Source organism: Vicugna pacos, chromosome 2 (genome assembly GCF_048564905.1).
Source record: "Vicugna pacos chromosome 2, VicPac4, whole genome shotgun sequence".
NCBI lineage: Eukaryota > Metazoa > Chordata > Mammalia > Artiodactyla > Camelidae > Vicugna > Vicugna pacos.
Genome location: NC_132988.1, coordinates 81475603 through 81503147, shown reverse-complemented (window position 1 = coordinate 81503147; position 27545 = coordinate 81475603). Strand labels below are relative to the sequence as shown.

Here is a 27545-nt window from a genome sequence, read left to right as displayed (position 1 = left end):
TGTTACTCAGGAGGGCAACCTGACAGTTCTGGGTAAAATTAAATATATACCTGGGACTCAGCACTCCAGCTCTTGTTATATACCCACTGAGGAACTCATGAAAAGCCAACAAGGGAATTATGTAAAAGATTTTGAAATAGCAGAAATATTAGCGCCAACTATTTACTACAGGAATGTATGAGAGCAATGTGGTGGCTGTACTCTTGGAAATAATATGGAATCATCAGAGTAACTTACTAGAGGTACATACCACAAAAGAAGTCATGTGTTGACCGTTGTTTTTGAACATGAAGAGAAGATGCCTTTTTCAAAGTCTCAGCCTTTACTACTAGTCTCATGATACAAGACAAATGACCCAACTGCTTCTACTTAAGAAATAGATAACTCTTACATCTGCTATTATATCAAGTCTTTATTAAGAAGTAAAGTGCTCAGTATTACACATTAATGAAGTTCTCGATTGTTGAGAGACTTGCATATGTGACGATACTCTTTACAATATGAGTATAGAGAGGGAGATGACAGGGGAGGGACGAGGAGGGAATGCTCCATGACTACAGAAGAAAAGAAGTATGTAACATACAGGTAAAAAGAAAGACTTTGGCAAAATTTTACAGGTGAAATGAAAAACAGTATAATAAAATAAGTATCATCAAAAGACTTTCTAGTGACCATAACTGATATATGGCACTTGGTCAATACACATGGATACCACATAATGGCTGCACTTCAAATTGAAGTTTGTTTACATGTAACAACATGGTACACAGACATAAATATGTACACTCAATATCCCTGGAATGCAAACGTCAGTACCGAGTAATAAAGAACTCTGTAGCATATTCAAAAGAAAGTAAAGATGGAGATGAAGCCAGGGGAAGTAACGGTTACAGAAACCCATGCGTATCACTTCTGCAGAAGCCAGCTTGGAAGGGTTTGTTTGCTCATGTTTTCACTGAAGATTTGACTGACGTTCTAATCAATTACACGAACAACTGTGAGAGTTTAAACTACAGGATTAGAAACAGGCCTCTCTTCTCTTGTTCTCCAAGTGGAAGTTATTCACCCGCACTGCTTTCTCTCTTGCTTGTCCCATTAGCTCTCAAAAGGTCAGGTTACTCAACAGTTTTGAGAAATAAGATTTTTATTTTTTTGTTGAGAAATAAAATTATGTTCCCCATAAATTTGGTAAACCCCTCTCCTAACCAAAAAAAAAAAAAAAAACAAAACAAAACAAAAAAAAAAAGGAAAAAAAACAAAACCAAAACTGATGCAAACTCAAACTTTGGTTGATACCTCCTGATAAAGGTTGAACTTTCAATACCCAAAACTCCTTTTCATTAAATGGAGCTCCATTTAGGTCATAATTTCTAGTTTTGAAATGCAGGCTCAAGAGTTTGAGTTCTGTATTCTTAAAACAGTCTAAAACTCAAATTTTAGTTTTATAATGTTTTATATGAATTTCAAAACTTCCTTAAAATTTTACTTAAAATGAACATATTTGCTGAGTTAAAACTTTCAGTGCATACTAAAAATTTTAGTAAGTTGGTCTTCCTAGATTAGTTACAACATTAAATTTAGTTGCAAATAAGTTGAGCCACCTGGGAAAAAGAATATATGGGTAAATCTTTATATTAAACTAATTATTAGAAAAAATCAAATTTAGTGATTTGGCGCCTTCCAATTCTCCTATGTTCTGGTCAGAGATGCCGCTTTGACCCATAATTGATCTTTGGTGGTTTCATAGAGCTTATGTCAAATGAGAGTGAAAATAGTGTAAAAATTAAGTGAAATGGTTAGACCCACAGGCATCAGATATGATAAAATAACAAAAAAGCATACTGTTTGTTCAACATTTATCGTAACCATTCATACAAATTCTAGCATAATGACTACATACCCATTCTATGGTTTGGGGTTCTTTTCCAGCTCATCTTTTAGAAAAGTGTACCCCAGGAAGGTAGTTGAAATAAAAGGCTCCTTTCTTAAAAGAAAGCTATGTATTAAGCCCACAAGCTCAGCCTGAGTGGAAAGGAGTGCCCCTATTTTCCCTTCTCACACTCGGCAAAAAGGACAATACTGATTTTTATGATTGGAAATAAAACTCAGAAGCCTTTTGACGGTTCTTTGCTAGCTTTAAAAGGCTACTTCATTGTCAGCTGAGGAGACAGTCACCGTAGAAGGGGGCATACCACTCAATATATTTTACAAAGTTTTTTGTTTCCTGTACTCAATATTTACATCTAGATTTCTTATATGAGAAAAAGAAAAGAAATCTTTGATCCATGGGCAAAGTTTTAGCTAAAATAAATTAAAGTGCAGAAGAATTAACGATTGGTCACAAAGACCAGCATCATACGGTGGTCAGGGCATATAAATAGTGTACTTGTTATGGCAATTCGGGACAGCCACCTTCTCGCCTACTAAGGACACACACACTAACACGTCCTACACATGCATATTGGAACTCCCGTTTCCACCTCCGCCTTCCATTCCTTCTGTAGACTGGGAGGAAGAAGGGCGGGAGCTTCTGGGACGAGGCTGACCATTGAGTCCCACGGGTGTGCCTAAACCATGACTTATTTGGGAAGCTGCGTCATCGGATTCCCAGCGTTCCAACTCTTCCCGCACTAGCCGTTCCATCTGCTCCCTGTGGATTTCACTGTCACGACCCAGTCTTTCATCCTAACAAAGGAAAAAGAAACCAAGATGTTGAGACAGTGATGGATACTCTTGCACTCAGAAATTGCCTTAGGAAATTTGGGGACCCAATAACTTTAATTAGGCAAGGCTGGAGATTTACAGCTCTTAATAGCAACTTCTCAGAATCACTGGAGTAATATATATATATATATATATATATATATATATATATATATATATTTTACTTAATTGTATCAGTCATCCAGTGAAGGCAGGATCATTAGGATGAAGAGTATTAAGAAAGGAACACCTCCGGATTACCATATTATCTGCACTGATCTGCAGGTATGGAGGCAAAAAACCTCTCAGGTTAAGGGTTACAAACTATGACTACCCTGATGTTTTATACAATCGGGGTGTTTCTGCTTCAGACGACCACTGACCTCAGCCACTCCATCCAGCAGCCTTCCCAGCACCTCCCTTCTCTTCAGTTTGGCCCGCTCCATGATCTCCAGCTTCACTATCACAGCATCAATCTTGGACACGATGCTGCCGATGGAGTGCTCCATCCGGTCCACCCGTCTCACGAGGCTGCAGGAAACCACAGAGGAGGGGGCAAGGTCACCTTGTGTTGCTGGCTTTTCAGCCCAGCTGGGCTGTCAAATGGAAATACTAAGATTTTTTTTCTGAAACAATATTATAATCTAAAAACACTTTCTTAACAGTCTCAGACTATAGACATAAGCTCTCATACCCTGCTGATGGGAATGCTACCTGGCAAAACATTTTTGCAAGCCAACATTGTATCTTAAAGAGGTATGCCTATCCTTTCATTCAGCAGTTCCATTTCTTGAAAATTCCTGAAGGAAATAAGTATATGTGTAATTTTTGGCTCTAAGGATACTCACTAAGGTTCTGACCATTAATAGTGGGTCACTGAAAATGGTTACATCAAAAATTATAGAAGATTTTAAAATAATTATTGTTTATCTATACAATAAAATTCTAAGATACCAGAAGTTATATTGTGATAGAATGAAACAGAATGATGTTCACATTCTAATGATGAAATACAATGACATTACTGATGAAGTAAATAAAGCAGTTAGAAAAGTTATGTTCACTTATGATCCCATTCTTTTGAATAAACAAAATGTTATATAAATACTTTAAAAACATTTAATAGGAGACAATGTCTGGAATGGTGGCATGAAGGCTCTGGAGGCCCTCCTCCCATTGAAACAACCATAATTTTTGAAAATTATTAATTTTTTTAAATTTCTGGAAGTTTTCTTCAGGGGTAAAGCCAATGAAGAATTTTATTTAACAAAATCCACTAAATTTCAGTAAGAAGAATGTGAGTGTGTGGTATCTGAGCTACCATCTGTTCCCTCTCTCCCACCCGCAGCTCAGGGTGACAGAGCTCCCCGAGGGTTGAATGCAGCGGAGAACACAGGGCTCCCTCTCCCAGCAGCTCTCAGGGGAGGGCGAGGCTAGCTCCACAGAGGGGCAGGCTGCCAGCATTTCTCATCCCTACGCCTCCCCCTCCAAATCCACGTTGCAGAGGCTCTAATCCAGGTAAGAGTGGCTGAGAGACATGACGCTCTCTTCTTCCACTCCATCTCCCTTGTAGGGTGGATTCTCCATGCCAGGAGAGGCATGCTGAGACACTAAAGGCTGCCATCCCAGCCCAGTGCCTTACTCGTGAAGCAGGGGCATCCCTGTAAGAGAGATGGGCCACTAGTGCTGGAGCAGTGGCCCAGAGGTTTTGCCCAGGGGGAGAGTCAGGACATAGGACAGAAAGCCTCAAAGCTTCCCCCAGGTGAACTAGCTTTATTTGGAACAAAGTGTGGGGAAATTCAAACCCAAGACTGTTCTCGAAAACAATGGAGACTAGGGTGATAAGCAGTTAAGAGGAGACTGGTGGCTCATGAGATCAACAAGTTAAACTGTTTGCCAGCTAGTTTACCAGAGAGAACCAGGGACAGCAACAGCCAAGAAGACAACTAAAGACTGGCCTCAGAAACGACCCCCGCAAAGGGGCCTGAATTTCCCTGGGTCAGACTGTGGGGCAATTTAATTCAATCCTAACGCAGTACTGAAAACAACAGACCAATCAGCTAACAATTAGTGAAACTGAAGAGGTGGAGGCAATACCCACAGAGTCAGAAGGCTTAACGCAGAGATCAGGGAAAGACAATGAGAACCTTGCTGAAACCTCCGTCTTCCCAGGATGACTGTGTGTATGGTTAAGGCTGTGACCTCTGAGAAGTGACATCAGAGGCTTCACGATGTGGGGGAAATAAACTCACTGAAAAACAAACACACAGATGGACAACAAAAACAAGTTCTGGTGCGAAGGGGAATATATATGTATATATATATGTATATATATATGCACACACACACATATAGCTACAATAAATTATTTAACATCTCCAGGTTTTTTTAAAAAAATTATGAGACACACAAAGAAATAGGAAAATGTCACCCATATACAGGAAAAAAGCAGGCAACAGAAATCTCCTTTGAGAGGGCCCAGATAGATTTCATAAAGAGGTCAAAGTAGCTATTAGAAGTATATTTAAAGAAACAAGTCAAGTCATGCATAAAGATAAAGGACAGTATGATGACACTGCCTCATCAAATAGAGAATATGAATAAAGAGATATAGATTGTTTAAAAGAACCAGATAGAAATTCTGGAGTTGAAAAGAATAATAAATGTAATGAAAAATTCACCAGAGGGTCTCAAGAGTAGATATGAGGCAGCAAAAGAAAGAATAAACAAACTTGAAGATGGACAGAAACTATGCGATCTGGAGAAGAGAGAAAAAAGAATGAAGAATAATGAACAGAGCCTAGGAGAAATGCGAGATACCACTGAGGGCCCCAACATACACATGATGGGAATCTCAGAAGGAAAGCAGAGAAAGGAGCAGGAAAATATTTGAAGACAGGATGATTGACAACTTCCTAAATGTGACAAACATGTTAGGCCATAAAAACATAAAAAAAACACATGTAATGCAGACACAAACACCAAAATGTTAACTGACATTTTTGTTTTGTGGGAATATGAGAAATTAAGGTTTTCTTTTGTTTTTCTTTATCTGCTAATTTTCCTATAATAAACATATTACTTTCATAAAGAGAAAAAACACCAGTAAAAGTTATATAAAAAAAAGAACTGATGATTAGTAATGGAAAAGACTGAATTGAGAGAAGTGGGAGAAACGACTTGGTCTCAGCTGGCCTTCTGTCAACTCAAATTCTGCCAGTCCCTTTATACTTACACTTGAAACTCTTCATAAGAAACCCCACTGGAGATGCTTCCCCTCCTTCTGGAGCTGTGCCCACTGTCTTCATCGTCATCCTCCTCAGAGTCATCCAGACTTCGGGGGAAACTCCGGCTGCTCATGGGACGTGGTAAGGAGCTGTGATCCAAGTCCAGGTCCTCCTGCGGAACATGGGATCACTGAGTGACGAGCAGGAACACTTAGACCCCAATGATGCTTCACTGAGGGCTCAGGCAAATGGGAAACGGGTGAGTGCCATTTACCGAGGGTTTCTGTGAGGTCAACACCAGCCTGTGATTCTCACACTTTTCAATTTCATGGATTGGCAAGTTTTCAAAACAGATTTTTAATGACCAGCACTTAGTTTCTAACTTTTTTTTGGACAAGAAAGAGCATTGAAAACACATCAAAGCAAAGCAAACAGTAAGTGAAGAAATATATTATCATCTTTCCATAAAAGTTAACACAATTAACAGCTGCAAAGTAGGAATGATAATAATCCCTTATAAGATGTTTAATCAAAATTCTTGTAAGAGTGGAAGAATAAGAATTTTGATTAAACTCATTGTCTTCTTGTCCATATTTCACTATGACTGGTGGAATTTTTTTTACCTTATTGGCACTGTTTTGTGGAGCAGCATTTAGAAACCACTGTTCTATACTACCTCCTCTTTGGAAACTGACTTTCGTGTATAACATTCATTTATATTCTCTGTACCTCAATTACCATGGACTGTTTTTTCGGTCTAACAATTTTTTTAAGTTAATGTTAAATTTTAAATTATTGGTTTATTTAACAATTTTTCTGTTTAACAATTTTTTTTAAGTTTAACAATTTTTTTAAGTTAATGTTAAATTTTAAATTATTTTTTCTGATCATAAAATTCCATTCCAGTTTACTTTGAATAGTTTCATACTAAGTATTCAAATGGAAGGCAGCTGTTAGTTTTATTTTATTATAAATGTTAATTCTAAGAGCAACTAAATAATTTTATATGTTCTAGGATATCTTTTCTTCCCCACTGTCACAGACACTGTTAAGTTTGTAACTACCCAGGTTTCTCCTCCAGCAAGTTACCAGAAAGCTTAGGGCCGAATTTGCTGCCCAGTCTTATTAAGAATATGTATTTTTGTGGAATGCAGTTTTTAGTTTCATTCACAGTGCAGCTTTATATTTCATTTTTGTTTTGCTCCATTCTTGATTGTTTTTGTACATTTATGCTAACATATTACATTTTAATATACTGCTGTGTTTTATATCCTTTTGGAGTAAGCAGGGTACTAATACGTAAATTGAGAGAGAGAGAGAGAAAGACTCAGAAGCCCACTACTTAGCGTGGCGTTTGAAACATCGTAGGTGCTGAATCCGTCTTGTTCTCCTAAACTAGACCCACCCTCTCTTTTTCCAAGTCGTCTCTCATCTGCTGATGCTCATGCTCAGTCAGTTCTTGGTCTCCATCCTGGTCATACTTTGTGAATATTGCCTCAATTTCTGCATCAGTATGGCCCTTCCTGAAAGTATTGAGAGGTTACAGATGAACTCATTCATGCACACGGTCCAACCCCAACAAAGAGACAGACATCAACGTGCAGGAGGAAAGGAGAAACTGCTGAGTCAGGGCCCATCCTCTTACAGGACATTCCAGACAGACACCCACCTCTGAAAAAGAAGTGTCGCTGTCAGTACTTGGTTGATCACCAAAAACTTCTTTACGTACGGAATTTCCCAGGCCTGCAGAAAGTGTGATTCTTACCCTTTGAGATCTTGTCGAAGTTCATCAAAATTTAACTTGCCTCCTCCTTGCCGCAGACTCTCTGAAATGTCATCGACAGTATTTTTCTTCAGCTTTAGTTTGACCAAGGCTTTATGGTAGCCCTGTTGGAAAGAAAAGACTTGACTGAGTTTAGCCTCCTTTAGCACTTGCTTTACCTTCCAATGACAGTAGTAACTTCTGTAAACCCAGTGACCAGAACAGTGCCTGACACAGGGGGCCACTCAACAAGAATGAATGGATGACGAACACATCCCAAATTTTCCATGAATCTCTTGTGGGAGAGTTATACTGGAAGTCAGGGTCTTTCAGTAAATCAAGAACTAGGGGCCTTTTGGTTATAACTGTATTCAAGTTGATGTGACAGGAATGCAGATCACCACATGTTTCACAGCTGTCTCCTCTGAATATGTAGGAATGTGCAAAACTTCTTAAGAAAACTGAGAAACCTGAGTCACAGATTCATTATTTTCTATACTACCTCATAGTCAGCAATTTTCTTACATGTGTGAAAAAGTTTCAGTGACGCAGAGATGAATATTTCTCACTAATACACTGCAGGCACAGCTCACTATGCACAGCAGTGCAGGGCTGTGCAAATTCGAACTGTGTGGAGAGATGTTAATAATCAATCAGAAAGATTTCGATTGTTCTGTGACCTTTAAAACTGTTTATCAAAACACCGAAAACTCCCTTGGTGTTGGTTATAAATTTATAGGGAAATTTTTAAAAGAGTAAAATGAATGTTCATGTAGTCCCCTGAAATTTTAAACAGTAGAAACATTGAAGATTAAGTTTTATTTCTTCATAAAAAACGTATCCAGAGACGTTTGAACAGTGCTTGTCTTGTTGTGTGACTGATGATGCGGAGTGTGTATCTTTTCTCTGTCGTGCTGAGTTACCATCTTTTCTTAATATGGATCAGCTTCAAACACTTTATCCTTTGCCCTTTTAAAGTGGGGAAATATCTCCAAGAGTTCCTTTAGTGTGAAGTTTGTGGCCAGTGCCAGCTCCTCTGAGACATCTTGATCCTATTTGTCACAGTCACTTTGCTCATTTATGCTGATCAATCTGCCTCCACTGAGTCCCTCTGATTGCTCTCTAGCTCTCTAATGGTGGCAATGTCAATATTCCCACGGCCAGCTACGTATTTCTTCTATAAATCCATTGCGTCTGTTTTGAATCTCACTTCTACCATCATCATCATCATCATCATTATTATTTGTGGAGGTACTGGGGATTGAACCCAGGACCTTGTGCATGCTAAGCACGCACTCTACCACTGAGCTAGACCCTCCCCCTCATCCTTTGTTTTTTTTTTTTTTTTTGCTACACTTTCTTTTCTTCTTCGCTGGCTGGGCCTCTCTCTCTTTCGATTATGCATACTTGTAAAACATCACATGGGTTTATCACTGGGAGATAAGGAGGCAACACAACTACATGTTTTGTGGGTAAACTGAACAGCAGATGCTTGGTGACCGCACCTTGACTTGGAAAGTGACATTGTTAGTCACTGATTCTGCTGCACGTCTGTTATTTATGTAATGATCTGTAGGGCTAGCAGTGAAGTTTGTCCTTCGTGCTATTACTCACAGTTAATATACTGTAATAACTGAAGTGCACTGTGGTAACTGAAAGTGAAGTTTGTACTTTATGCCATTACCGTCAGTATACTGTGATCATTGAAACCTGAACTCTGTTGAGAGGCTGGTGTTACTTAATGGCAATAACTGAAATTTGTGCATATCGGAACCAAAGTGCAAAGTGAGGACTGCTTGTATACACCGTGGGGATTTGCTAGAATGGAATCAACTGTTATGCAAAATTCAGGACAACACTAAGGTTAGGTATCATTCAAGAGATTTTGTTTTACAAAGTGGACGTTCTCTGTTAGGACGTGACACATGGAGAACACTGTCTTATGGTTTGAACCAAACAGAAAAATATTATGGTCAAGGAGCCACTGTATCTTAGCAGAATCATGTTAGGGAAGAAACTGTTTACTTAGATGTAGTTATTTGTTGTTGCTTAAGTTTTTGCTTTAAAGCAAATAAAGAAGTCACTTCCAGAAGAACAAAGTTGCCCAACCTTCCTGTCCAGCCCTCCCACTTAACAATTAAACACTTCCTGAGAAGGTGCTTCAGTGAAAGTTCTCAGGCTCTTTGGCTGTGGCCTTGCTTCAGGGACTCTTTTCTTTGACTATTTTAAAAATTCCCCTGGAAGGTCAGGGATAACGAGCAAACTACAAAATATTTGTCTCTAAAACTTCTTTTCTTTTCTTTTTTTAAATTGTAATTGAGATAGAGGAAGTCGAAATGTCTTTATATAATCTTCCCTTCCCGTTTATTCTGAACTCTGGATCTGGAAGTGAAAGTCAGCTAGAGGAGGTGTCAAAATAAATAAAGGGGATGAAACCAGCAGCTCAGCTCTTAAGAGGCAAAAGAGATTATTGAGAATTTCATGCCAGGGCATTAAGGGATTCCCAGAATTTAAGTTCAGGCTAGCAGCATTAGCCATCCCTAGCTCCAAGGCAGACAACAGTTACATTATTCCTGGAACACAGCAATCGATTCTTTATTTTAAACAGCGTCAGTGGACCAATGTTGATTTGCAAATCTGACTGAAACAATGCTCATTTTATGCAGAAAATAAAACAATTCTGAGAATTAGGGTTTGTCATACCTTTCTGATAAGATCTGAGAGTTCCATTTCGGCTTTCTGCTGGGCCAAATCAGATTTAACTTCAGAGTAAGTATCATTGATGATGGCCAAAAACATATTCTATTTGTAAATCAAAAGAAGGTAGAGATTAAAGAAGAAACCTAAATATGTATTTTGCAAACACCAATCCAAAATTCAACATGTACCTTTTTCTTTTAAACAATTTGAATATTTTAAGAAGTCATCACTTAATAGTTTTGCTACTATACTCTTCGGGAAAGTTAGTTTTTCCACTGTCATGGCAAAGGAAAATGCAATGTATATTCTTCCTCACAAAACCATATATTGTGATATATTTTGCAAAAAAAGAAACAGATGAAATACAACAAAATATTAATGTATTTACTTATGAATGGTGAGATTATTATTTTCTTATCTATGTTCTCTACATTTTTTTCATTTGACATAAATTATTAGGGTCACAGAACTCTAAATAGCTCCTCAGATTTCAACAGTTAACACAGACAAGCGGACTTCTATGCCTATTCCAAATATTGTTACATAATAATAGTTGCGATTTACAGAATACATTCTAAGGGGTTAAAAAGACCTCTGCAAACAGAAACACAATAGGCAGTCAGGAAAAGCTTAGTGGAAAAGGCAAACTTTGGAGTCAAGCAAACTTGAGTTCTTGCCTTGGCAATGCCAAGACTAAATTGTGTAACTCTTCTCTTCATTTTAAAATTTGTTTGTTTTAGCATTTATAAAATGGGAAAAATAATAGTACCTCCCCAACAGATCCGTCGTAAGAATTAATGAGATAGTCTACGTTTAATGCTTAGGACAGGGCCTAATGCATGGCAGGTGCTACATAATTTATAGCTATTATTATTTGTTATTCAGTAATGGTTAGTTCATTTTCCTGACTTTTCCCTTCCCCACTATCATGGTTTGTACTTCCAAGACCACTTTCCAACAGCTTTTCTTGAAGCACCGCACCCAACTGATCAGGCCTTTCTTTACATGCTCTTCCTTTGTGTTTCCTTTTGAGCACGTGTTTTGTGACCATACAGCTGAGTATTTGGTTATGTCTGTTTTCCCTGTAAGTCCCCAGAAACTTCACGAGGGGAGGGCTGGCTTCTATTTTCCTTACGACTTGCATCCCAAGCACCCAGCACATTGCCTGGAATATAGTGGCTCGGTAAGATTTACTGAATGATTGATGAATGAACAAATGAGAGCTCTATTATTATTATTATTAATTATTATGATTACTTTTAGATTGTAATCTACAACTTGATTAACTGAGCTTTATTTCCTCACATAAAGGTAAACCTGTTTCAATTGAAACACAGCTTCAGTTATTAATAAATATTTTAACTTTGTGATAATAATTAAACTTATTAAACAATTAACTTTAAGAAGGAAAGTATAAATTGAAGAGGTCAGTAAATTTCCTCAGTGGTTTTTCTTATTAGAGACCACTGAAGACTTTGGTGATGTTCTTTATTTAAAGCATATGAGAAATTAATGTTTTCACCAAAGTCCATCCTAATATAAAGATTATCCAGAGATTCCAGAGGGCAGGAGTTTATCCAGCTTCAAAGGGTGACATAAGATTACAACCAAAAACATTTTTCTTCAGTTATCCAAGCCTAATCGCGTTCTCTTGTTTAGTTCAGTGCCCTCTGACTTGAGTTTCTAGCTCAACGACTACAAAATATTTTTATTATGGGAGGCAAATAAGACTCAGACAATAATATATTTGAATCACTTGAAAAACAGATATTTTGCTTCTAGTAAGTTTAAATAATACATTTCTGAACACTAAATATATCCCTGTTTCGTTTCTTCCATTATCTCTTGTTCCATGTTAGGCCCATATTTTTAAACCAGACTATGAAGATACATATATATATATATAAGCCCTGCTCAGGCAACTGTTTAACTTCCATAGAATTTCTTCATACTTTTCTATTATTACATAGATTGTTTAATACTGTACAAAATTTTAAAACTGTTACAACGCCTTACTCTGGCACTCTCTTTTGCTGGCCATTTGATGTCTGTAAACTTTTGAGCACCATTTTAGGAGGTGCCTTTTATTTTATTTTTATTGAAGCACTATTGACTTACAGTGAGCTGTATTATTTTAATGAGCTACTAAATCTCTATGAATTAAGGAAACATATTGTTTAAGATTCTGTAGCAGAAATGAGAATAGAATACAAAATACAGGTCAGTTCCTGGCTTAATGCTTGATTCCACGGTCAGAGAGTTGTAGTTGAAGGAACCCCTCCCACCTTTTTTCCAGTGCAGGCATCTCACGTTTTATTTGTTTCCAAAGACTGCTAGCTAATGCCTGCAAATGTCTTAGCTGAGGTGGATTAAAGTGTGTGTCCTCTGAAAGGATTTCAGAAAATAGGCAGTGGCTGAGAACAGCTCTTGAAGGTGTGGGGAGAGGAAGGTTCCCTTAGCTGCAGGGTAGACTCCATAATGGGTGTCCTTCCCTGCTGATGACCAAGCTTTTGCTTCCTGGCTCAGCTGAACCACCACTGTGACTTCTTAAGGGGGCAATAAATGAACACCTGGCAGTTATCTCAGAATGGTCACCAACCCTGCACTTGGCTTGCCATTTATGGAAAAAAAAAAAAGATTTGTATTGACAGCAGCCTCCCCTCTCTCTGGAGGATGCAGGGAGAACAATGCCTTTTTGCGCAGTGGAGCAAGAAAATATTTCAATATACAAACACGAAAAGCTTTCACGTTCTAGTGATTGATCTGATAAAATGACACATAATTTAGGAGGTGCTGTCTACTAGGGGACAACATTCAAATGAGTCCACATTTGAGCATCTCCATCTGCCACGACCACGTCCCTCACTTGGCAGACTGACAATAGAGGAAACTCTGGTGGCCTGAAGTCCACTGAACTCTCAGTTGCTGGCTTTTGTTCTCTTAGTAGAGATTCAGGGATTCAGATGCTCCAGCATTCATAGTACTACCAATGCTGGAGAGTAACAAAGGCTTACTCTTCTCCCTAATTTTTAAATATATGACAGGAACCAGAAACTTTTAAGAGGCTTAGGTTTAAAACCATCATGACACGTGCACAGAGCAGGATATAAAGGGACTTGCATGTGCTCTCCTGACTCCTTCAGTCTAATTAACGTACATCTGATTCTCAGTCAGTGAGTACCATGTACTTAACCACTAAATACCTGGACCAACTCTGGAGCTCTTACAACTGAATTGCTTAACTTTAGACAAAGGATCTTTATAAAATCTATTAAAAATGGAAACAATGTTGTTTTCTTTTTTTAAGATGATGGTTAATATAAGGAAAATCTTAAGTGTTAGTGTTTACATGAAAAATACCCACCACCTAGGTTAAGCTAACTTAATGCTTTCTTAGTGAAGTGGACAAATAAATGTGTAAATGTTAAGATGAAGAACAAAATGTCTTTTTAAAAATCTTAACTATTTTAAGGCCAAAATGTTATTGAAGATGTTCATTTGTACCAAATCCAAAGAATAAAAGAATTATTTTTGAAAATAATCTTTAAAGCAATTTCCATTCATTGTTAGATTTAAATTAAAATGTGAATATTCTTTGTAGGCAGTCTCCAGATGCAGTAAATATGAGTAAGTTAAAACAAACTATCTTGTTCTTGACAAGCAATAATTCACTCAAATGTTACACCTGACACCCTGCATTTGGCTTGCTTTGTCAGTTTCTGTTTTTTAAAAAGAAAAGAAGGAGAGAAATGTAAAGTCATGCAAGCAAGTGACCACGAAAGTGCTGACGTCTGTGTTAAAAAAGCACGTGAGCATATTCTACTTTTTAGGCAAAGCACTATTTTAGGTTAACTGCAAATCTGCACTTGATCTATTATTTTTTTTGTATTGAATACATATATATAAATGAAAGAACATGGAAAAGATATTTGGTGAAGACTTAAAACTGCGAATGAAAAGTAAAATATGTTTTCTACTATCTACATTTTTCTACTTCCTGGGTCTTTTAAAAAAAATGATAGGGAACAGAGAGAGAGAGAAAAGAAAAGGTGATGACTTATGACGGTGACTTATGAAGTTTAAATCACTTCACTGTAAACAAAAGTGTACATACCAAAAGAATGAAGAACATAAAGAACACAAATGTAGTGAAATAAATTGGTCCCAAAACTCGGTTAGCTTCCTCAATCTCTGCGAAGTTGATATCACCCAAAATGATACGGAACTGAGTGAAGCTATAAAAACAAAACAAGACACAACACTACAATACAAAAACAAAGAATGGCCAGCATTCTTTTGACTTAACATTTCTTAAAAGATGATTTCATACTTTTGGACACTTTTTTAATCAATGTAGAAAGCTGACAAATAATAGAAAATTGTCAATCCCTCTGGAAAACTTATGCTACTCATATGAGCAATTAAAGTCTTCGAGAATAAAAATAATATGCTTTCATGCTAAATGTGTTATTTCCATTTGGTTAAAAAGAAAACATTATTATCATTAGATGACTAATAAAGCAATAGGCTATAAAAATTGAATACATCATCTGGGTAAAATATGATAACTCTAAACTGTCACAATGGTTATCCTGGGTCTGAATTTAAAATCTCTTTAAAAAAGTTTTTGGTGGGAGGAGGGTATAGCTCAGGGGTACAGCATGTGCTTAGCATGCACAAGATCCTTGGGTTCAATCCCTGGTACCGCCAGTAAAAAGAATAACTAAGTAAACCAAATTACCTGCCCACTTCAAAAAAAAATTTTTTTAAGGACAGCCAAAACTGTATGTGTGTGAAGATCCAATACTCTCAATGCACTTAGAGTGGGCTCAAGAGATTCTATATGTTGCCAAACTGGGTCTTAATCAGTAAAATTATTTCCATTCCTGACTTTAATCAAACAGCAACAGTAATTAGGGATCCTCGTGTACAAAGCCCCATTAATTTCTGTTACGATGATCAGATTCTTTCCTAACTCCTTTCTGAAAGGCATGGAAGCCTGATACTGACTACTTTACCTGTTTTTAACATCATATTTGAGGACTTTGGAAAAAGACTGAAAATTCCTGTATTGGTTTGAGCTTCTCCCAGACTATTAGAAACCTTTTTTTCTCCCCTTAGAAAATAAGCTGAAGTTTGACATATATGGTGATAATATTTAATAGGAATAAAAATGTAGACAAATGGTCTCTGAAATGCTCTGCATTTGGTGCTCAGAAGACCTCAGTCTTTGGAACAGAGTTGGTTTATGATAGCTGTTCTTCTATATCTTACTACTTTAGGGCTGTATCTTAACCATTAGCATTTCAGAATGCACGGTCATCTTTGCATTGGTGGGTCAATGTTTCTGGGAAAGAGAATGAATTCTTGTTTAAAAAAATTATCATTTAAAAAAACTACTTTTAAACAGTTGGTAGTTAAGAAGCAACTATGAAGATTTCTTTAGAAGGCAGTGATACCTGATAAATTTTTCTTCTTAATTTCATGTATACTTACATACACTCTTGGAAGGTACTGAAGTCATCAACCTGAGTGCCAAAGACAAGGTATGCCAACTGAGCATACGCTAAGAAAATAATGAAGAACATGATCGCAAAGCCAAAGAGATCTTTGGCGCACCGAGACATGGTTGTGGAGAGCTGACTCATGGTCCTGTTAAAGTTGATGAATTTGAAGAGCTGAAAGAGAGGGAAGGAATACACAGATGAATGGGCACATGAAGGGTGGTAAATACACACGGTGAAACATTCATTACTCAGGCCTATAAAGGAATGAAATTCTCACTCATGCTATAGCACGAATGAACCCTGAACACACTGCTAAGTTAAAGAAGCCAGACACAAAAAGACAAATATTGCACAATTCCACTTATATGAGGTACCCAGCGTGGGTTAATTCAGAGACAGAAGGGAGAACAGAGGTTACCAGGGGCTGTGGGGAGCGGTAAATGGGGAGTTAGTGTTCAATGGATAAAAAGGTTGCAACTGGATGATGAAAAAGATCTGGAAATGCACAGTCGGGGATGGTTGCACAACACTGTGAAGGGACTAAAAGCCACTGAATCATACACTTAAAAGTGGTTACAATGGCAAATTTTATTACGTATATTTCACAACAAAAAGAAAATGAAAGAGGAGAAAAATGACTTGGCAAGTGGAGACATGGTTGTGGAGAGCTGACTCATGGTCCTGTTAAAGCTGATGAATTTGAAGAGCTGTAAAAGAGAGGGAAGGGATACACAGAAAAGAAAAAAAGGAAAATATCTCTTTTTTTTTTTTTTCCAATTCCAGCAGCTTCTATTTTCTCATTCACAAAGTATTTGCTGAGGGACTACCATGCGCCAGGCACTGTTCTTGGAGCTGGGAATACAGCAGGGGACAGAGCAAAGCTTCTGCTCCTGTCACTTATACTTTACATGATGAGTTAAAATACAGTGAAAACAGATCTGGTTATAATTAAAATGACCAGAGATATTTTTCCCCAAGAAAGATTAAAAGAGAGAGGAAAAAAACCCCACAAATGAACACTAGTTTAAAATAACTCCAGGAAAATACTTATTACATATTATTAATTAATTACTGATTATTAAGTGTCATTTATTGTGCTTTGACCATGTACCAGGCTGATGTACACTGTGATGACTGAAATACTGGTATTCTATTGGAGGAGTCAGCCAGGGCTCGGAGCGGGGATTTGAACCCCGCTCTGTCTGACTGCAAAGCCAGAGTGTACTTCCATAGACGAGGCACGAAGGACGGCTGCCCACGCGTGCAGTTCCAGCCTGGAGAGCACGTAACCTGCACAGCTCTAGCAAGAAGCCTTGGTGGAAGCAAGGAGATGTGTTATAAGCTGAGTTCCCCTCCCTGCCTTAAGAGAACTTAATGGTTCCTGATGTTTAGGGGGCAAGATATTTATAAGGGAAGCACTAAATAAGACACCCAGCCTGGGGCACACATTGAAAGGAAATCTCCAGAATTTTACTTAAAGACCTCTCTAAACTGTTTCTGGCCACAACAAATTGTGTTTGACAGTTGTTGTAATTGCATTACTTAATACCATTCCTAGCAATGTTTCTGTAAGATCTTGATTATTACGACTGTTTTGTGATAAAGGTTTGGCACATTAGTGAGGGTTTCTCCTGAAGAAACATGTGACTGAATAAACAGCACGAGAGATACAGAATGAGGTCTATGCCCTCTGATAAATCCCAGGCTTTCCCACTGTGAATACTACATCAAAAAAATAAATAACTGTTGGAAAGGACCTTCTAGACTGGTGCTGTTCAACAGAACTTTCTGTGATGATGGAAATGCTCTGTATTTCCACTGTCTAATAGAGTAGCCACTGGCCACGTAAAGCACTGAGTACTTAAAATGTGGCCAGAGTGGCTGAGGAACTGAATGTTTCACTGCATGTAATTTTAATGAATTCAAATTAAAATCTAAATAGCCACTTGTGGCTCGTGGCTACTATCTGGATGGTACAGTCATAGAGCTTAACTTGGGACAGGCTGGTAGCTGCCTCAGAATTACTGAAATTTCCTGCATCGCCAGAATTGAGGCTCATTGTGTATGAAATGACCTAAGCTTTCACATACATGGAAATGCACATGACGTCTTGGGAAAAGAAGGAAATGAGTCATTAAGGTACTGCTCAGAAGAGCTGTTTGTCCCAATCTCAATTCCAGGTAAAGCTTCCCTATGGCTTCCACCTGGAAAAGAGGCAATCCTTCCAGACAAGGTTTCCAGTGCAGTGTCTCTCTCTTTCCCTTCTTTCTCTTGGTTCCAATTCCGTCACCTGGTCACCCCACGTCCAGTGAAACTCGAACCTGTCTCTGTGTCAGTGTAGCCAGGGGCCCCAGGCCCAGCTGACACCCTGAAAAGATCTCTTAATGCATCTGTTGAAGGAAACCTGCAAAGACAGGTCTAGCAAGAGTGCAGGCAGCGGGGAGTCTTCTTCTCAGTGAGATGAACGGTCACATGAGTCCTGCTGGTTTACTTTACTTATAAAACCTGGAGCAGCTCGTGCTGGCTCCTTAAATTTGGCCACAAAAATAAATTCAAGTCCTTCAGCCTTTTGTGTGCCTCAGGTTAATAAAAGAAGAAAAAGATATTAAAAAATCTGAACATGAGATTCATAAATTACCTTAATCCAGACAAAGAATACTATGACAGCTGCTATGTTGTTGAACTGTATTTGCCAGTACGCCAGATTCTCAAAGTTGGGGAAAGTATTTTGATCTTCTAGAAACTGCAGTAGCACCTCCACATTTGATACTCTATATATGTTAATTCCTATAGCTATCACGGATAGCTGGAAAACAAAAGGTTTACACATTATTACAGCATTTTAGAAATATATAACTTACCTTAAAACACCTAGTTTATTTTTCTTCACCAATGTATTCATTCTAGGGCTCACCATTCTACTCAACCAATGGCATTTATAACAGTCACTTACACGGAAGGAAAGCGTTGAGCACTGCTGTAAAATATATTGCTTGCACTTCCTGAGTTAGGAATAGATAGATATTCAGTGAGTGCACGTGTGTACACATGTGCGTGTGCACACATTCAAGAGACGTCACTATGTTACAAAATAAAACTCAAGCAGGAATGCCTTGTTTTTAATGCTACCCTCATTTAAATCACTTTCCACCCTTCTGCTTTTCTCAGCCTTCATCTTGCTTTCTGTTATTGTTTTTTTCCCACTTTCTAGCCATCTATTCTTTTCTTTATTCAATAAATATAAAACACTGTGGTAGACATCAAGAGGAAAAAACAGAAGTAAAAACTCCAAACCTTGTCCTTGGAAAACTTATGCTCTGGTTCAAGAGCAGATAAACACACAGAGACAAATAATACAAAAACCTTCTAAGGAGTTGGCAGCGCACAACACAGGTGCAGGGTGCAACAAGATGTATTAAAAGGAGTGCTCCTAAGAGGGAAGGATGAGGTTGGTCTGAAAGGCTGGTGGGAATGCTTGGCACAGAGGGCTCGAGAAGGCTTGCGGTGGGAACGTGTGAGCCCAGGCTTTGCCTCTTGCTTGTTTCTGCCCCTTAATTCATGACCGTGTAACTTTCACGTCTGCTTCTGGGCTATAAAATCAGATCCAAGGGGAACACTGGGCGCTACTTGCATCCGTCACCACTGGATTAGCGGGTATGTGTGGAACGTGCTAGGGCTTAACTGTAGCCACGTTGCCCTCGTGTGGGGTCTGAATCCACAGCAGGTGGGCTGTGGCAGGTGCTGTGACCTTTGCTGTCCATCCTCTCTCTCTTCTCAGGGAAGAAGGTCAGAGGCCACTTCATTAGCCCTTCTTGAGATGGCTGTCCTGGTGACTGTCAGAGCAGAGACCTGCCTGGCTGCCAACCACAGCTGAAAAAGCCAACCTCACCACCTCCCTTTTCTTCTTTGTGTAGGATTCCCAGACCTAACCTTGTATTTTTGTGCGGGGGGTGGGAATATTCCCTTTGAGCTCTCTGGAATATACTGAAAATGTTTATCTAATGGACTTCACTGAGAGAAAAGGGCTGATGGACTGAATCCAACAATAACCCTTCACCCAATTCTCATTAGGTACCCTTGTTTTTGCTTAGCGCAGGGCAAATGTTTATAAAAATATGGAATATATGGTCAATTTATACAATATCAATACCATATTAATATACTAAATTTTCCTTGAGGATTTTCCTTCAAAATAGAGAATGAGAGAGAAGAGAGGAAAAAAGAGATTTTTTTGAGCATTTGGGTTGTTACTTCTCTGAGTTTCCTTTGGGTTTTGCATCCCTATCTACAAAAAGAACTTTCTTTCCTTGACATAAGCTTCATGAAGGCAGGGATTTGGTTGTTTTGTTCATCCCTATATCCCCAGTGCCTAGAACAATGCCAGACACATAGTAGGTGCTCAAAAAAGATTTGTTAGGTAAATGAATTACTCATTTTCACCCTGTGAAATCTACCAACCAACAAAATTATTTGAATTTAGATTTCCTCACAGCTAGTTTTGAAAGACTATTGCTTAGGACAAATGGTTGATTTGAAGTAAGCCCATAATTGCAAAGTGATTCTGAGATGTTATATTTATATTTAGGGTATACTTTCTTTTCAAGTTTCAGGTGTACTTCAGCCTCAGTTCTTTTCATAGGGCTGAAGGTCTAGCGGAGCGTTGGGGTTATTTGGGGGGATGTGCAGGAAGCACGTCCTATTTCTACAGGGTCAGAGAAGGCTTCAGAGGAGAAGTGGGACTCCTGTAGCCGTTCCTTGTTCTGATGACAGCAGACTGAATTGTTGTCTTGGCAGCACTAAGAGTTAAAAAAAAATAAGAAAAGTAGCAGAGTGAAGCAAGTTTTCAAAGAAATACTTGCAAAATTCTGTGGCTGCTGGGCTAAGAAACTTCCTCAATTTCCACACCATCAGCTATTTTTCCAGCGATCTTCAAAGTGGGTACAAGGCAATTCACTGGGGTGTGGGAAGAAAATACTAAAACTTCTAGCCAGGTGATAAGAAACTGTTAGAATTCTATTTGTATTTATTTTTATCCCAATATTTCAAATTCTATGTTGGATATGTTTTCATAAATGTACCTATTACACCACTACACACACACACACACATACTTTATAAATAAAAATACATTAGGGTTTGTCATCAAAGTTTTCACTGATGTATGTACGTAATCAAAGAAGTTGAATGCCACTGACTAGTCTTTTGTTGACACTGAAGGTATTTGCTTAAGAAAGGGGAAAACTTACTAATTAGCATAATATCACCCTCACCTTTTTACCACTATTCTCAGTAACCAACATATAAATAAATCCATGTAAACTAAAAAAGCAGGGTTTGTTTCCTTAGGGCTCCAAACAATAATTGTTTCCTAGGATAATTTTCAATGTATATGGACTGCATTCTGCCATCAAGAGTACAGAAATATTATGAAAAATGATTTCTAGTGTCTCCTTAAATGCTGAAATTCTTCTTAACGCTGTCTACTGTTAGCACATTGAGAATTTGGGGATCAAGAGTTTAGCTACAGGAACTGTGTGATGTTACACGGCCACCGTGAAAGGAGGATGCACTTCTAACTGCACCAGGGCCAGAAGGGGTCCCCACTGTACTCTATAGGAATGCTCGTTTGTATAAAAGTTATTTCTAAAGTACACATGGATGTGGCTAGAGGGGCAGTGTAGTTAAGAGGGCTATTGTGAGGATTCAGTGAACTTCTGCATAAGAAAAGTACTTGGAACTGTGCTTAGCAGGATAGTTTCTAAATTGTTAGCTATTATTATTATTATTATTATTACTGCTCCTATTAATATTGTTACTGCCATGCAGTATACATGTATATAGTGTTTATGTTCTTATTCTTTTACTTACATATGAGCAACATATTTTCTATGTTTAATAACATATAAAACAAATTAAATAACATGTCTTCTACATTTTACCAACCAATTCTAGTGATGATTTGATAATGATTTGATGTCAGTGCTTCACAAAGCCAAATGAATTTTTGGTTAGGGGAAAAGAATATTGGTCAAGAAGGAGGATAATAGAAGACAGAGTGCCCAAAGAGTAATGCCCCACTTACTAAGATTTCAGAGGGGCAGCTCTGTCATTGGACAGTGGAAAGGATGGTGGACTTTTAAGCTGTAACAATTAAGCATGCCATTATAAGCTTATATGCTTAATTTTTTAAATGATTAACTCATGCTAATTAATGGTCTCTTAGGATACAAAGCTATTACAATTTATCCAACTTCATAATTTTTTTTTGGTGGGGGAAGGTAATTAAGTTTATTTATTTTTAGAGGAGGTACTGGGGATTGAACCCAGGACCTCATGCACGCTAAGCACACGCTCTACCACTTGAGCTACACCCTCCCCACCTAATATGCTTATATGCTTAAATGCAAAAGATACTGTGTTATTGCCAAAGGTAGAAAAGCTTGCAAAAACACATTTTTACACTGAGACCTCTGGGAGGAAATGATTAAGACGATGCTGAAGAGAAACCGTCTTGAACAGGTGTTGGAAGTTATCATAGAGTCACGGGCAGGCAGCGAGGTGGCACAGTCTTAACTTGATCATAACTCTGCTTTACGAGTTTCTTGTACCTCATATAGAAACCTCCCTGCAGTTTAAAATTTCCTGCAAATAGTGCTATTTTAAACTGCAGGGAGCTGCCACCTCCAATATTTTTTGGATCTTTTTTTTTTTTTGGCCATACCTTTACATATGTGCAGAAAAACATAAACTGATTTTTGTTAGCAGTTGAAGAAAAGTATCATTAGCAAAGAACAGAATAAACAGAACATTATTGTCTCCCCCACTTCTCAAATGGCATGCCCAAGCCAAACGCGATCTCCTAAGTTATTCTTGTTATTAGTGTGGCTAAGTGAGAGCTTACTGTGAATGCCACCCCCCACTTCCATATTCAGAAGAGTTATTCACGCAAAATGAGAAAATAATTAGTAACACTGAAGTTGATATCATAAAGGAGAACCTTCAGATTCCCCTTCAGGACTATCAAGACCCACAACACCGAGGAGAGCAAAGACTAACTAACATGTTTTAATAACAGAGTAGGGAATTTGGTGTTGTTCTCGAACCTACCACAATGATCACCACATCCAGACAATTCCAGAAACTCCTGAAATAGTGTAGCCTGTGAATGCGAATTTCCAGTATCTCTTCCACCACATAGTAAAGGATAAAGAAGCAAAAGATGATCTCACAGGCTGCCAGGAAGAAATCGAAAGTTGTGACATATCGGATCAGCTTTACGGGCTGAAACTGCCAAGATGGAATCACACCGCCTGTTGCCGGGAATTCGACCAGTAACCTGTGTTGCAATAAGAACAATGAAAACAGTAACAACAACAACAACACATGGATGCAGCCAGGCAAGGACAGCGACTGTTCCATCCCTGTCCTAGAAGGAAGTACAACTGGGACCACAAACCACCCCAAACGAGTGGCAAATGTCGTTTTATCAGTCAGTGACTCCATATGCGTAGAATTTTGTGCCACAAAAGGAAGGATACTTCCCAAGGCCTCTCAGACCAGAGATTATTTCTCCTCAGTATCCAGTTTAACTTTCTGGTACGTATACAGTTCAAAATGTTGTGTACTTTTTTTTAAAATAGAAGTTAAGCAACAAATAAGCCTTTCTAGGACTTCTATTAAATGCAAGTCATTTAGCTGGGCAATGAAGAACATAAGACAGATATGTCATCATTCAAAACATGCACGGTCTGGTTGAGAAGTAGCATGTCTATTTCATACACATATAAAGATAGGGACTGAGTTTTTCACTCATGTATTTGATAACCCTTAACCAGCTTCAAATAATTTGCCGAGGGGATACTTATTGCTACCCTTCCCAGAACCTTACAGTGGACTGGTGCTCAGTAAATGTCTGATTGTCTGAAACAATAAAATGTACGTTTTAACATTCATCCTTTTGGCACTGATCTTTAGTACTTTACCATAATAGAAGTGAAGCTGCTTCTTGCCAAATTCCCACTTGGAGCTGTCATGCTGAGAAAGTTAAATGATTCACTTAAGGTACAACTTCCCTATCACACTAGAAATTCAATCTCTAGATCCTTAATTTCAAGACTTTTAAAAGACCTGCAGTCAGCGATTAGGCTTAACTGCCTCTCCCATCACAGGATGTGTAGCGGCTCCTAGAACCTGAGTGTCTCGGGCTCAAGCATGAGCCATAGTCAAGTACAGGCAGGGACTACGGCAAATGAGTACTGGCCAAAGAGGCGTGACACGTTTTCCTTCCTCTGCACTATCAGTGTTCTGTTTTCTTCCTATTGGATGTGTTGGAGAGTAGGGGCGAGAGCCACAAACTCAGAAGAGCAATACTGAGCCTCATGACAGCCTCCATGTGAACTCACGAGGCAGGAAGTGGCTTCTGTGCTGAGTCATTTCTCTCCACCCATCCTGGTTCTGCATTGTCATTCCCTCCAGACTGAGACAACAACATAGAGAAATGAAGTAACTGCCTTGACAGAATTCACTCTTCAAGTATGGGGAGGAAGTGAAAGACACACTCATCTATACTTTCTATAAACAGGTATTTCCTTAAAATTCAGTCAGAGTTGCCAGCCTGCTTTTAATCTCCTCCTGTTCTCGCTGGAATCACTAGGAAAAGTTCACTAATAATCATAATAGATTTTCATTCATTTCTAGTAATAACTACTACTTGATTTAATGTGATACTATTTTCTGCAAAAGTTGTTAGAAATAGGACCTGGGACAATCCAGTTGGATATATAATGCAGAGTTGAGCTTAGCCTCAAAAATAATCACAAAATAAGGATATTACAAGAATGTATCCTTCTTATTTGGTGAGTAAATATATGTGCAATAATTCATGTTGGCAACGTTTGGGTGCTGTCACCATGTTCACCAGGAGGAAGAAAGCAGGTGAACTCTGGATCGACCTTGCCTTGTTCTACTTTATTAATAGCGTATATCACCTTCTATCATGCTATTTAACTAATTTGTTTCTTTTGTTTATTGTTTATCATCTATGATCTCCTCCTGGTTGAACACAAGCTCTGCAAGGGCGGGGACCTTTATTCTGTTCACTGATGTGTCCCAGGAGCCTTGAACAGTGCCTGGAATGTATTAAGTGTCCAATAAATGTTTCCTGAATGAATGAACAAAAGGCCCCAGACAAGGTGGTGGGATCTTTGTCAGTTTCCTCACTATCATGAGTGGTCATAATGGCAATATCACAGAATCTGTAGAAGGAACTTTAGGCACCTTTGGTAAATCCTGAACGTGAGCAGGTACTGGGTATCTTACTTACCCAGGCATAGCCCCTGACTACTGTGCCTGTGTCCTAATAGCGTGGGCATCATCTGAGAGTAGGAAACTTAGGGAAATGAGTCAAGATTTGACGGCCGAGGGGCTTGGGAATGGAGCATGCAGCACTGGTCAGCCTCATAATGGAAAAAGATAGAGGTTAGCAAAACACAGTGGGAAGGTTCCAGCTTTGGGATAAACCAGACTTAAGATTCTTCCCAACTCTTAACATTCAAGGATCCCAACTTCCTTCCCACAAGATATCCCTCTGCCAATAAGCTTTTGGTTTTCACCCCTTGTTGCTATTGGCTCTGATCCTTGACATTCTCTTTTAGCCAACTGCAGGCAATGGTTTTCTGGCCTTTCTCCAGTCTAGGATGTACATACAAACACACAGGAGTGGGGGGATGAGTGCCCCTTGTACACACCTGATCACACAGAACAGGTTAATGTTGGCGTTGTACACTGAAAAGTCAATAAAAGTTGCCCTGGTTCCTCGGTTCAGCCAGCCATTTTTCTTGAGGTTAGCAACCTGAGCAGCTGTTTCTTCTCTTGTCCTTGACAAATCCAGGTAGTAGCCAGCTCCACTATACGTTGCAATCATTCCCCAGTGGCTGCTCCCATTCAAGTCTTTTTCACTTGTGTAGATCCAACTAATCAAAAAACAAAACAAAAACAAAACAAACAGGTAAATCAGTGGAACATTTGGGGCACTTACAAAGATAGTTGGTTCCTGGTAAGATACAGTGTGTAATAAATAAATATAAGTCTCATCGAGCAGGGTAATGTGCTTGCCGTGACGCTTTGTAAGTGCTTTCTTCCATAATTTTCATACTTATTATCCCCATTTTAGGAATAAGGGCCCCAAGGCTTAGGTCAACTCAATCTCAAATCTTTTGAAGGGAGAGTCAGGAACCCACACCAGAACTGTCTGTCTCCAGAGGCCTGAGTTCTTAGCCCTCAGTTGATGTTTGCCTTCCTGGGGTGACTTAGGAATTATGACGATTCTAGGCACCCAAAAAATTGCAGCCAAAAAAGGTACAAGTTCATCAAGTCACTGTCGGCAACTGAACTAAGTAGGACTCCATACAGCATCTGGGAACATAATCCACCAATATCTACAGAGGCTCTCAGGAACCAGATGCTTCTCGGGCATTAATAAGGATATAAAGATGAACCAAGATTTTTTCTCTCCCAAAATGATAAGCAGGGAGAGAAAAGTTGTAATTAAATGATGAAAATAAACCTTAAGGTAGATGATACAAGAACCAACAGAGATGCACAGAGAAATTACTCGGGCCCATCAGAGGAAAGCTGACTTTCCTTGGAGGTCCAGCCACGGGACAGGTGATGCAGAGAAGGCCTGGGAAGAAGCCATGCTAGACCCGGGCTGTGAAAGGCAAGCAGGATTCAGACTTACACAGGTGGCTGGGGAGGGTGTTTGCAGGCCTGAGCCGGGCAGGGCCAGAGAAGGACAGGGCAGCCGGCAGTGATTTGGGTTGGCTCCCAAATGATGAGAAAAAGAAGGCTGAAAGGCAGACTGTGGTCAGATGGTGAGGGGCAGGGGAGGTCTCTGGCAGGCACAGAACTGGGTTACTCTGGTGGCTGGGGTGGTGAGAAACAGCGGGCTCCGGGGCAGGCAAGAGTTAATACAGCGGGTGTGAGACCCCTCTTCCTTCACAAGGCCTGCTCGCAAGGTTGGACCTTGGCTGACGTCTGGAACTTGAGTGATGAATGACTCCCTACACTGATATCAAACTTTCTGTACGTAGAAAGAGTGGCTCACTGTGCAGATGCTGTCGGTACAAACCAAGTGGCCTATGCCAAATGCCTGCTTCCCCCCAGGAGTTTGAGATCTGGGGACGTGCTAGGCAGAAGCTGCCTGTGTGACCAGCACTAGCAGGCACTCTGGTCTCTGATGAGCTTCTCAGACGTTTTCTACATGTTGTCACAACTTGTTATGGGGGGATGAAGCCCGTCCTGTGTGGCTCGCTGGGAGAAGACTTCAGGAAGCTGGCACTTGGTTTTCTGCAGGCTTTGCCCCACGTGCCTGTCCCTTTGTAGCTTCTTGCACATATCCTTTCTCTGCAATAAAACTTAGCCATGAATATATGCTGAATCCTTCTAGCAAATATATATATGTGAGCCCTTCTAGCAAATTACTGAACCTAGGGGTGGTCCTGGGGCCGCTGATATAGCTGGTTAGCTGTCCCTGCAAAAACTGAGGGTTTGGGGCATATTGAATTATGGGAGCTGCTGGGACAGATGGTCAGCAGACAGACCTGTCTTCTATCACTAGAACGTAAGCTCTGCTAAGACAGAGGGTTT

At 39.2% G+C, this 27545-nt stretch overlaps 1 protein-coding gene across 1 annotated transcript in view; it reads right to left on the bottom strand.

The window, feature by feature from the left end:
* Positions 1-399: 399 nt before the first annotated feature.
* Positions 400-27545, bottom strand: part of PKD2 (polycystin 2, transient receptor potential cation channel) — a 50444-nt gene continuing 23298 nt past the window's right edge. Inside the window, exons 5-15 of the mRNA XM_072943149.1 lie at positions 25646-25870; positions 23007-23235; positions 18538-18705; positions 15889-16070; positions 14507-14627; positions 10396-10494; positions 7696-7817; positions 7336-7453; positions 5939-6102; positions 3087-3234; positions 400-2685 (exon numbers count right to left, since the gene is read on the bottom strand). Of these exons, the coding sequence (XP_072799250.1) occupies positions 2449-2685; positions 3087-3234; positions 5939-6102; positions 7336-7453; positions 7696-7817; positions 10396-10494; positions 14507-14627; positions 15889-16070; positions 18538-18705; positions 23007-23235; positions 25646-25870 (1813 nt within the window). The 3' untranslated portion in view covers positions 400-2448. The remainder of the gene's footprint in view (positions 2686-3086; positions 3235-5938; positions 6103-7335; positions 7454-7695; positions 7818-10395; positions 10495-14506; positions 14628-15888; positions 16071-18537; positions 18706-23006; positions 23236-25645; positions 25871-27545) is intronic.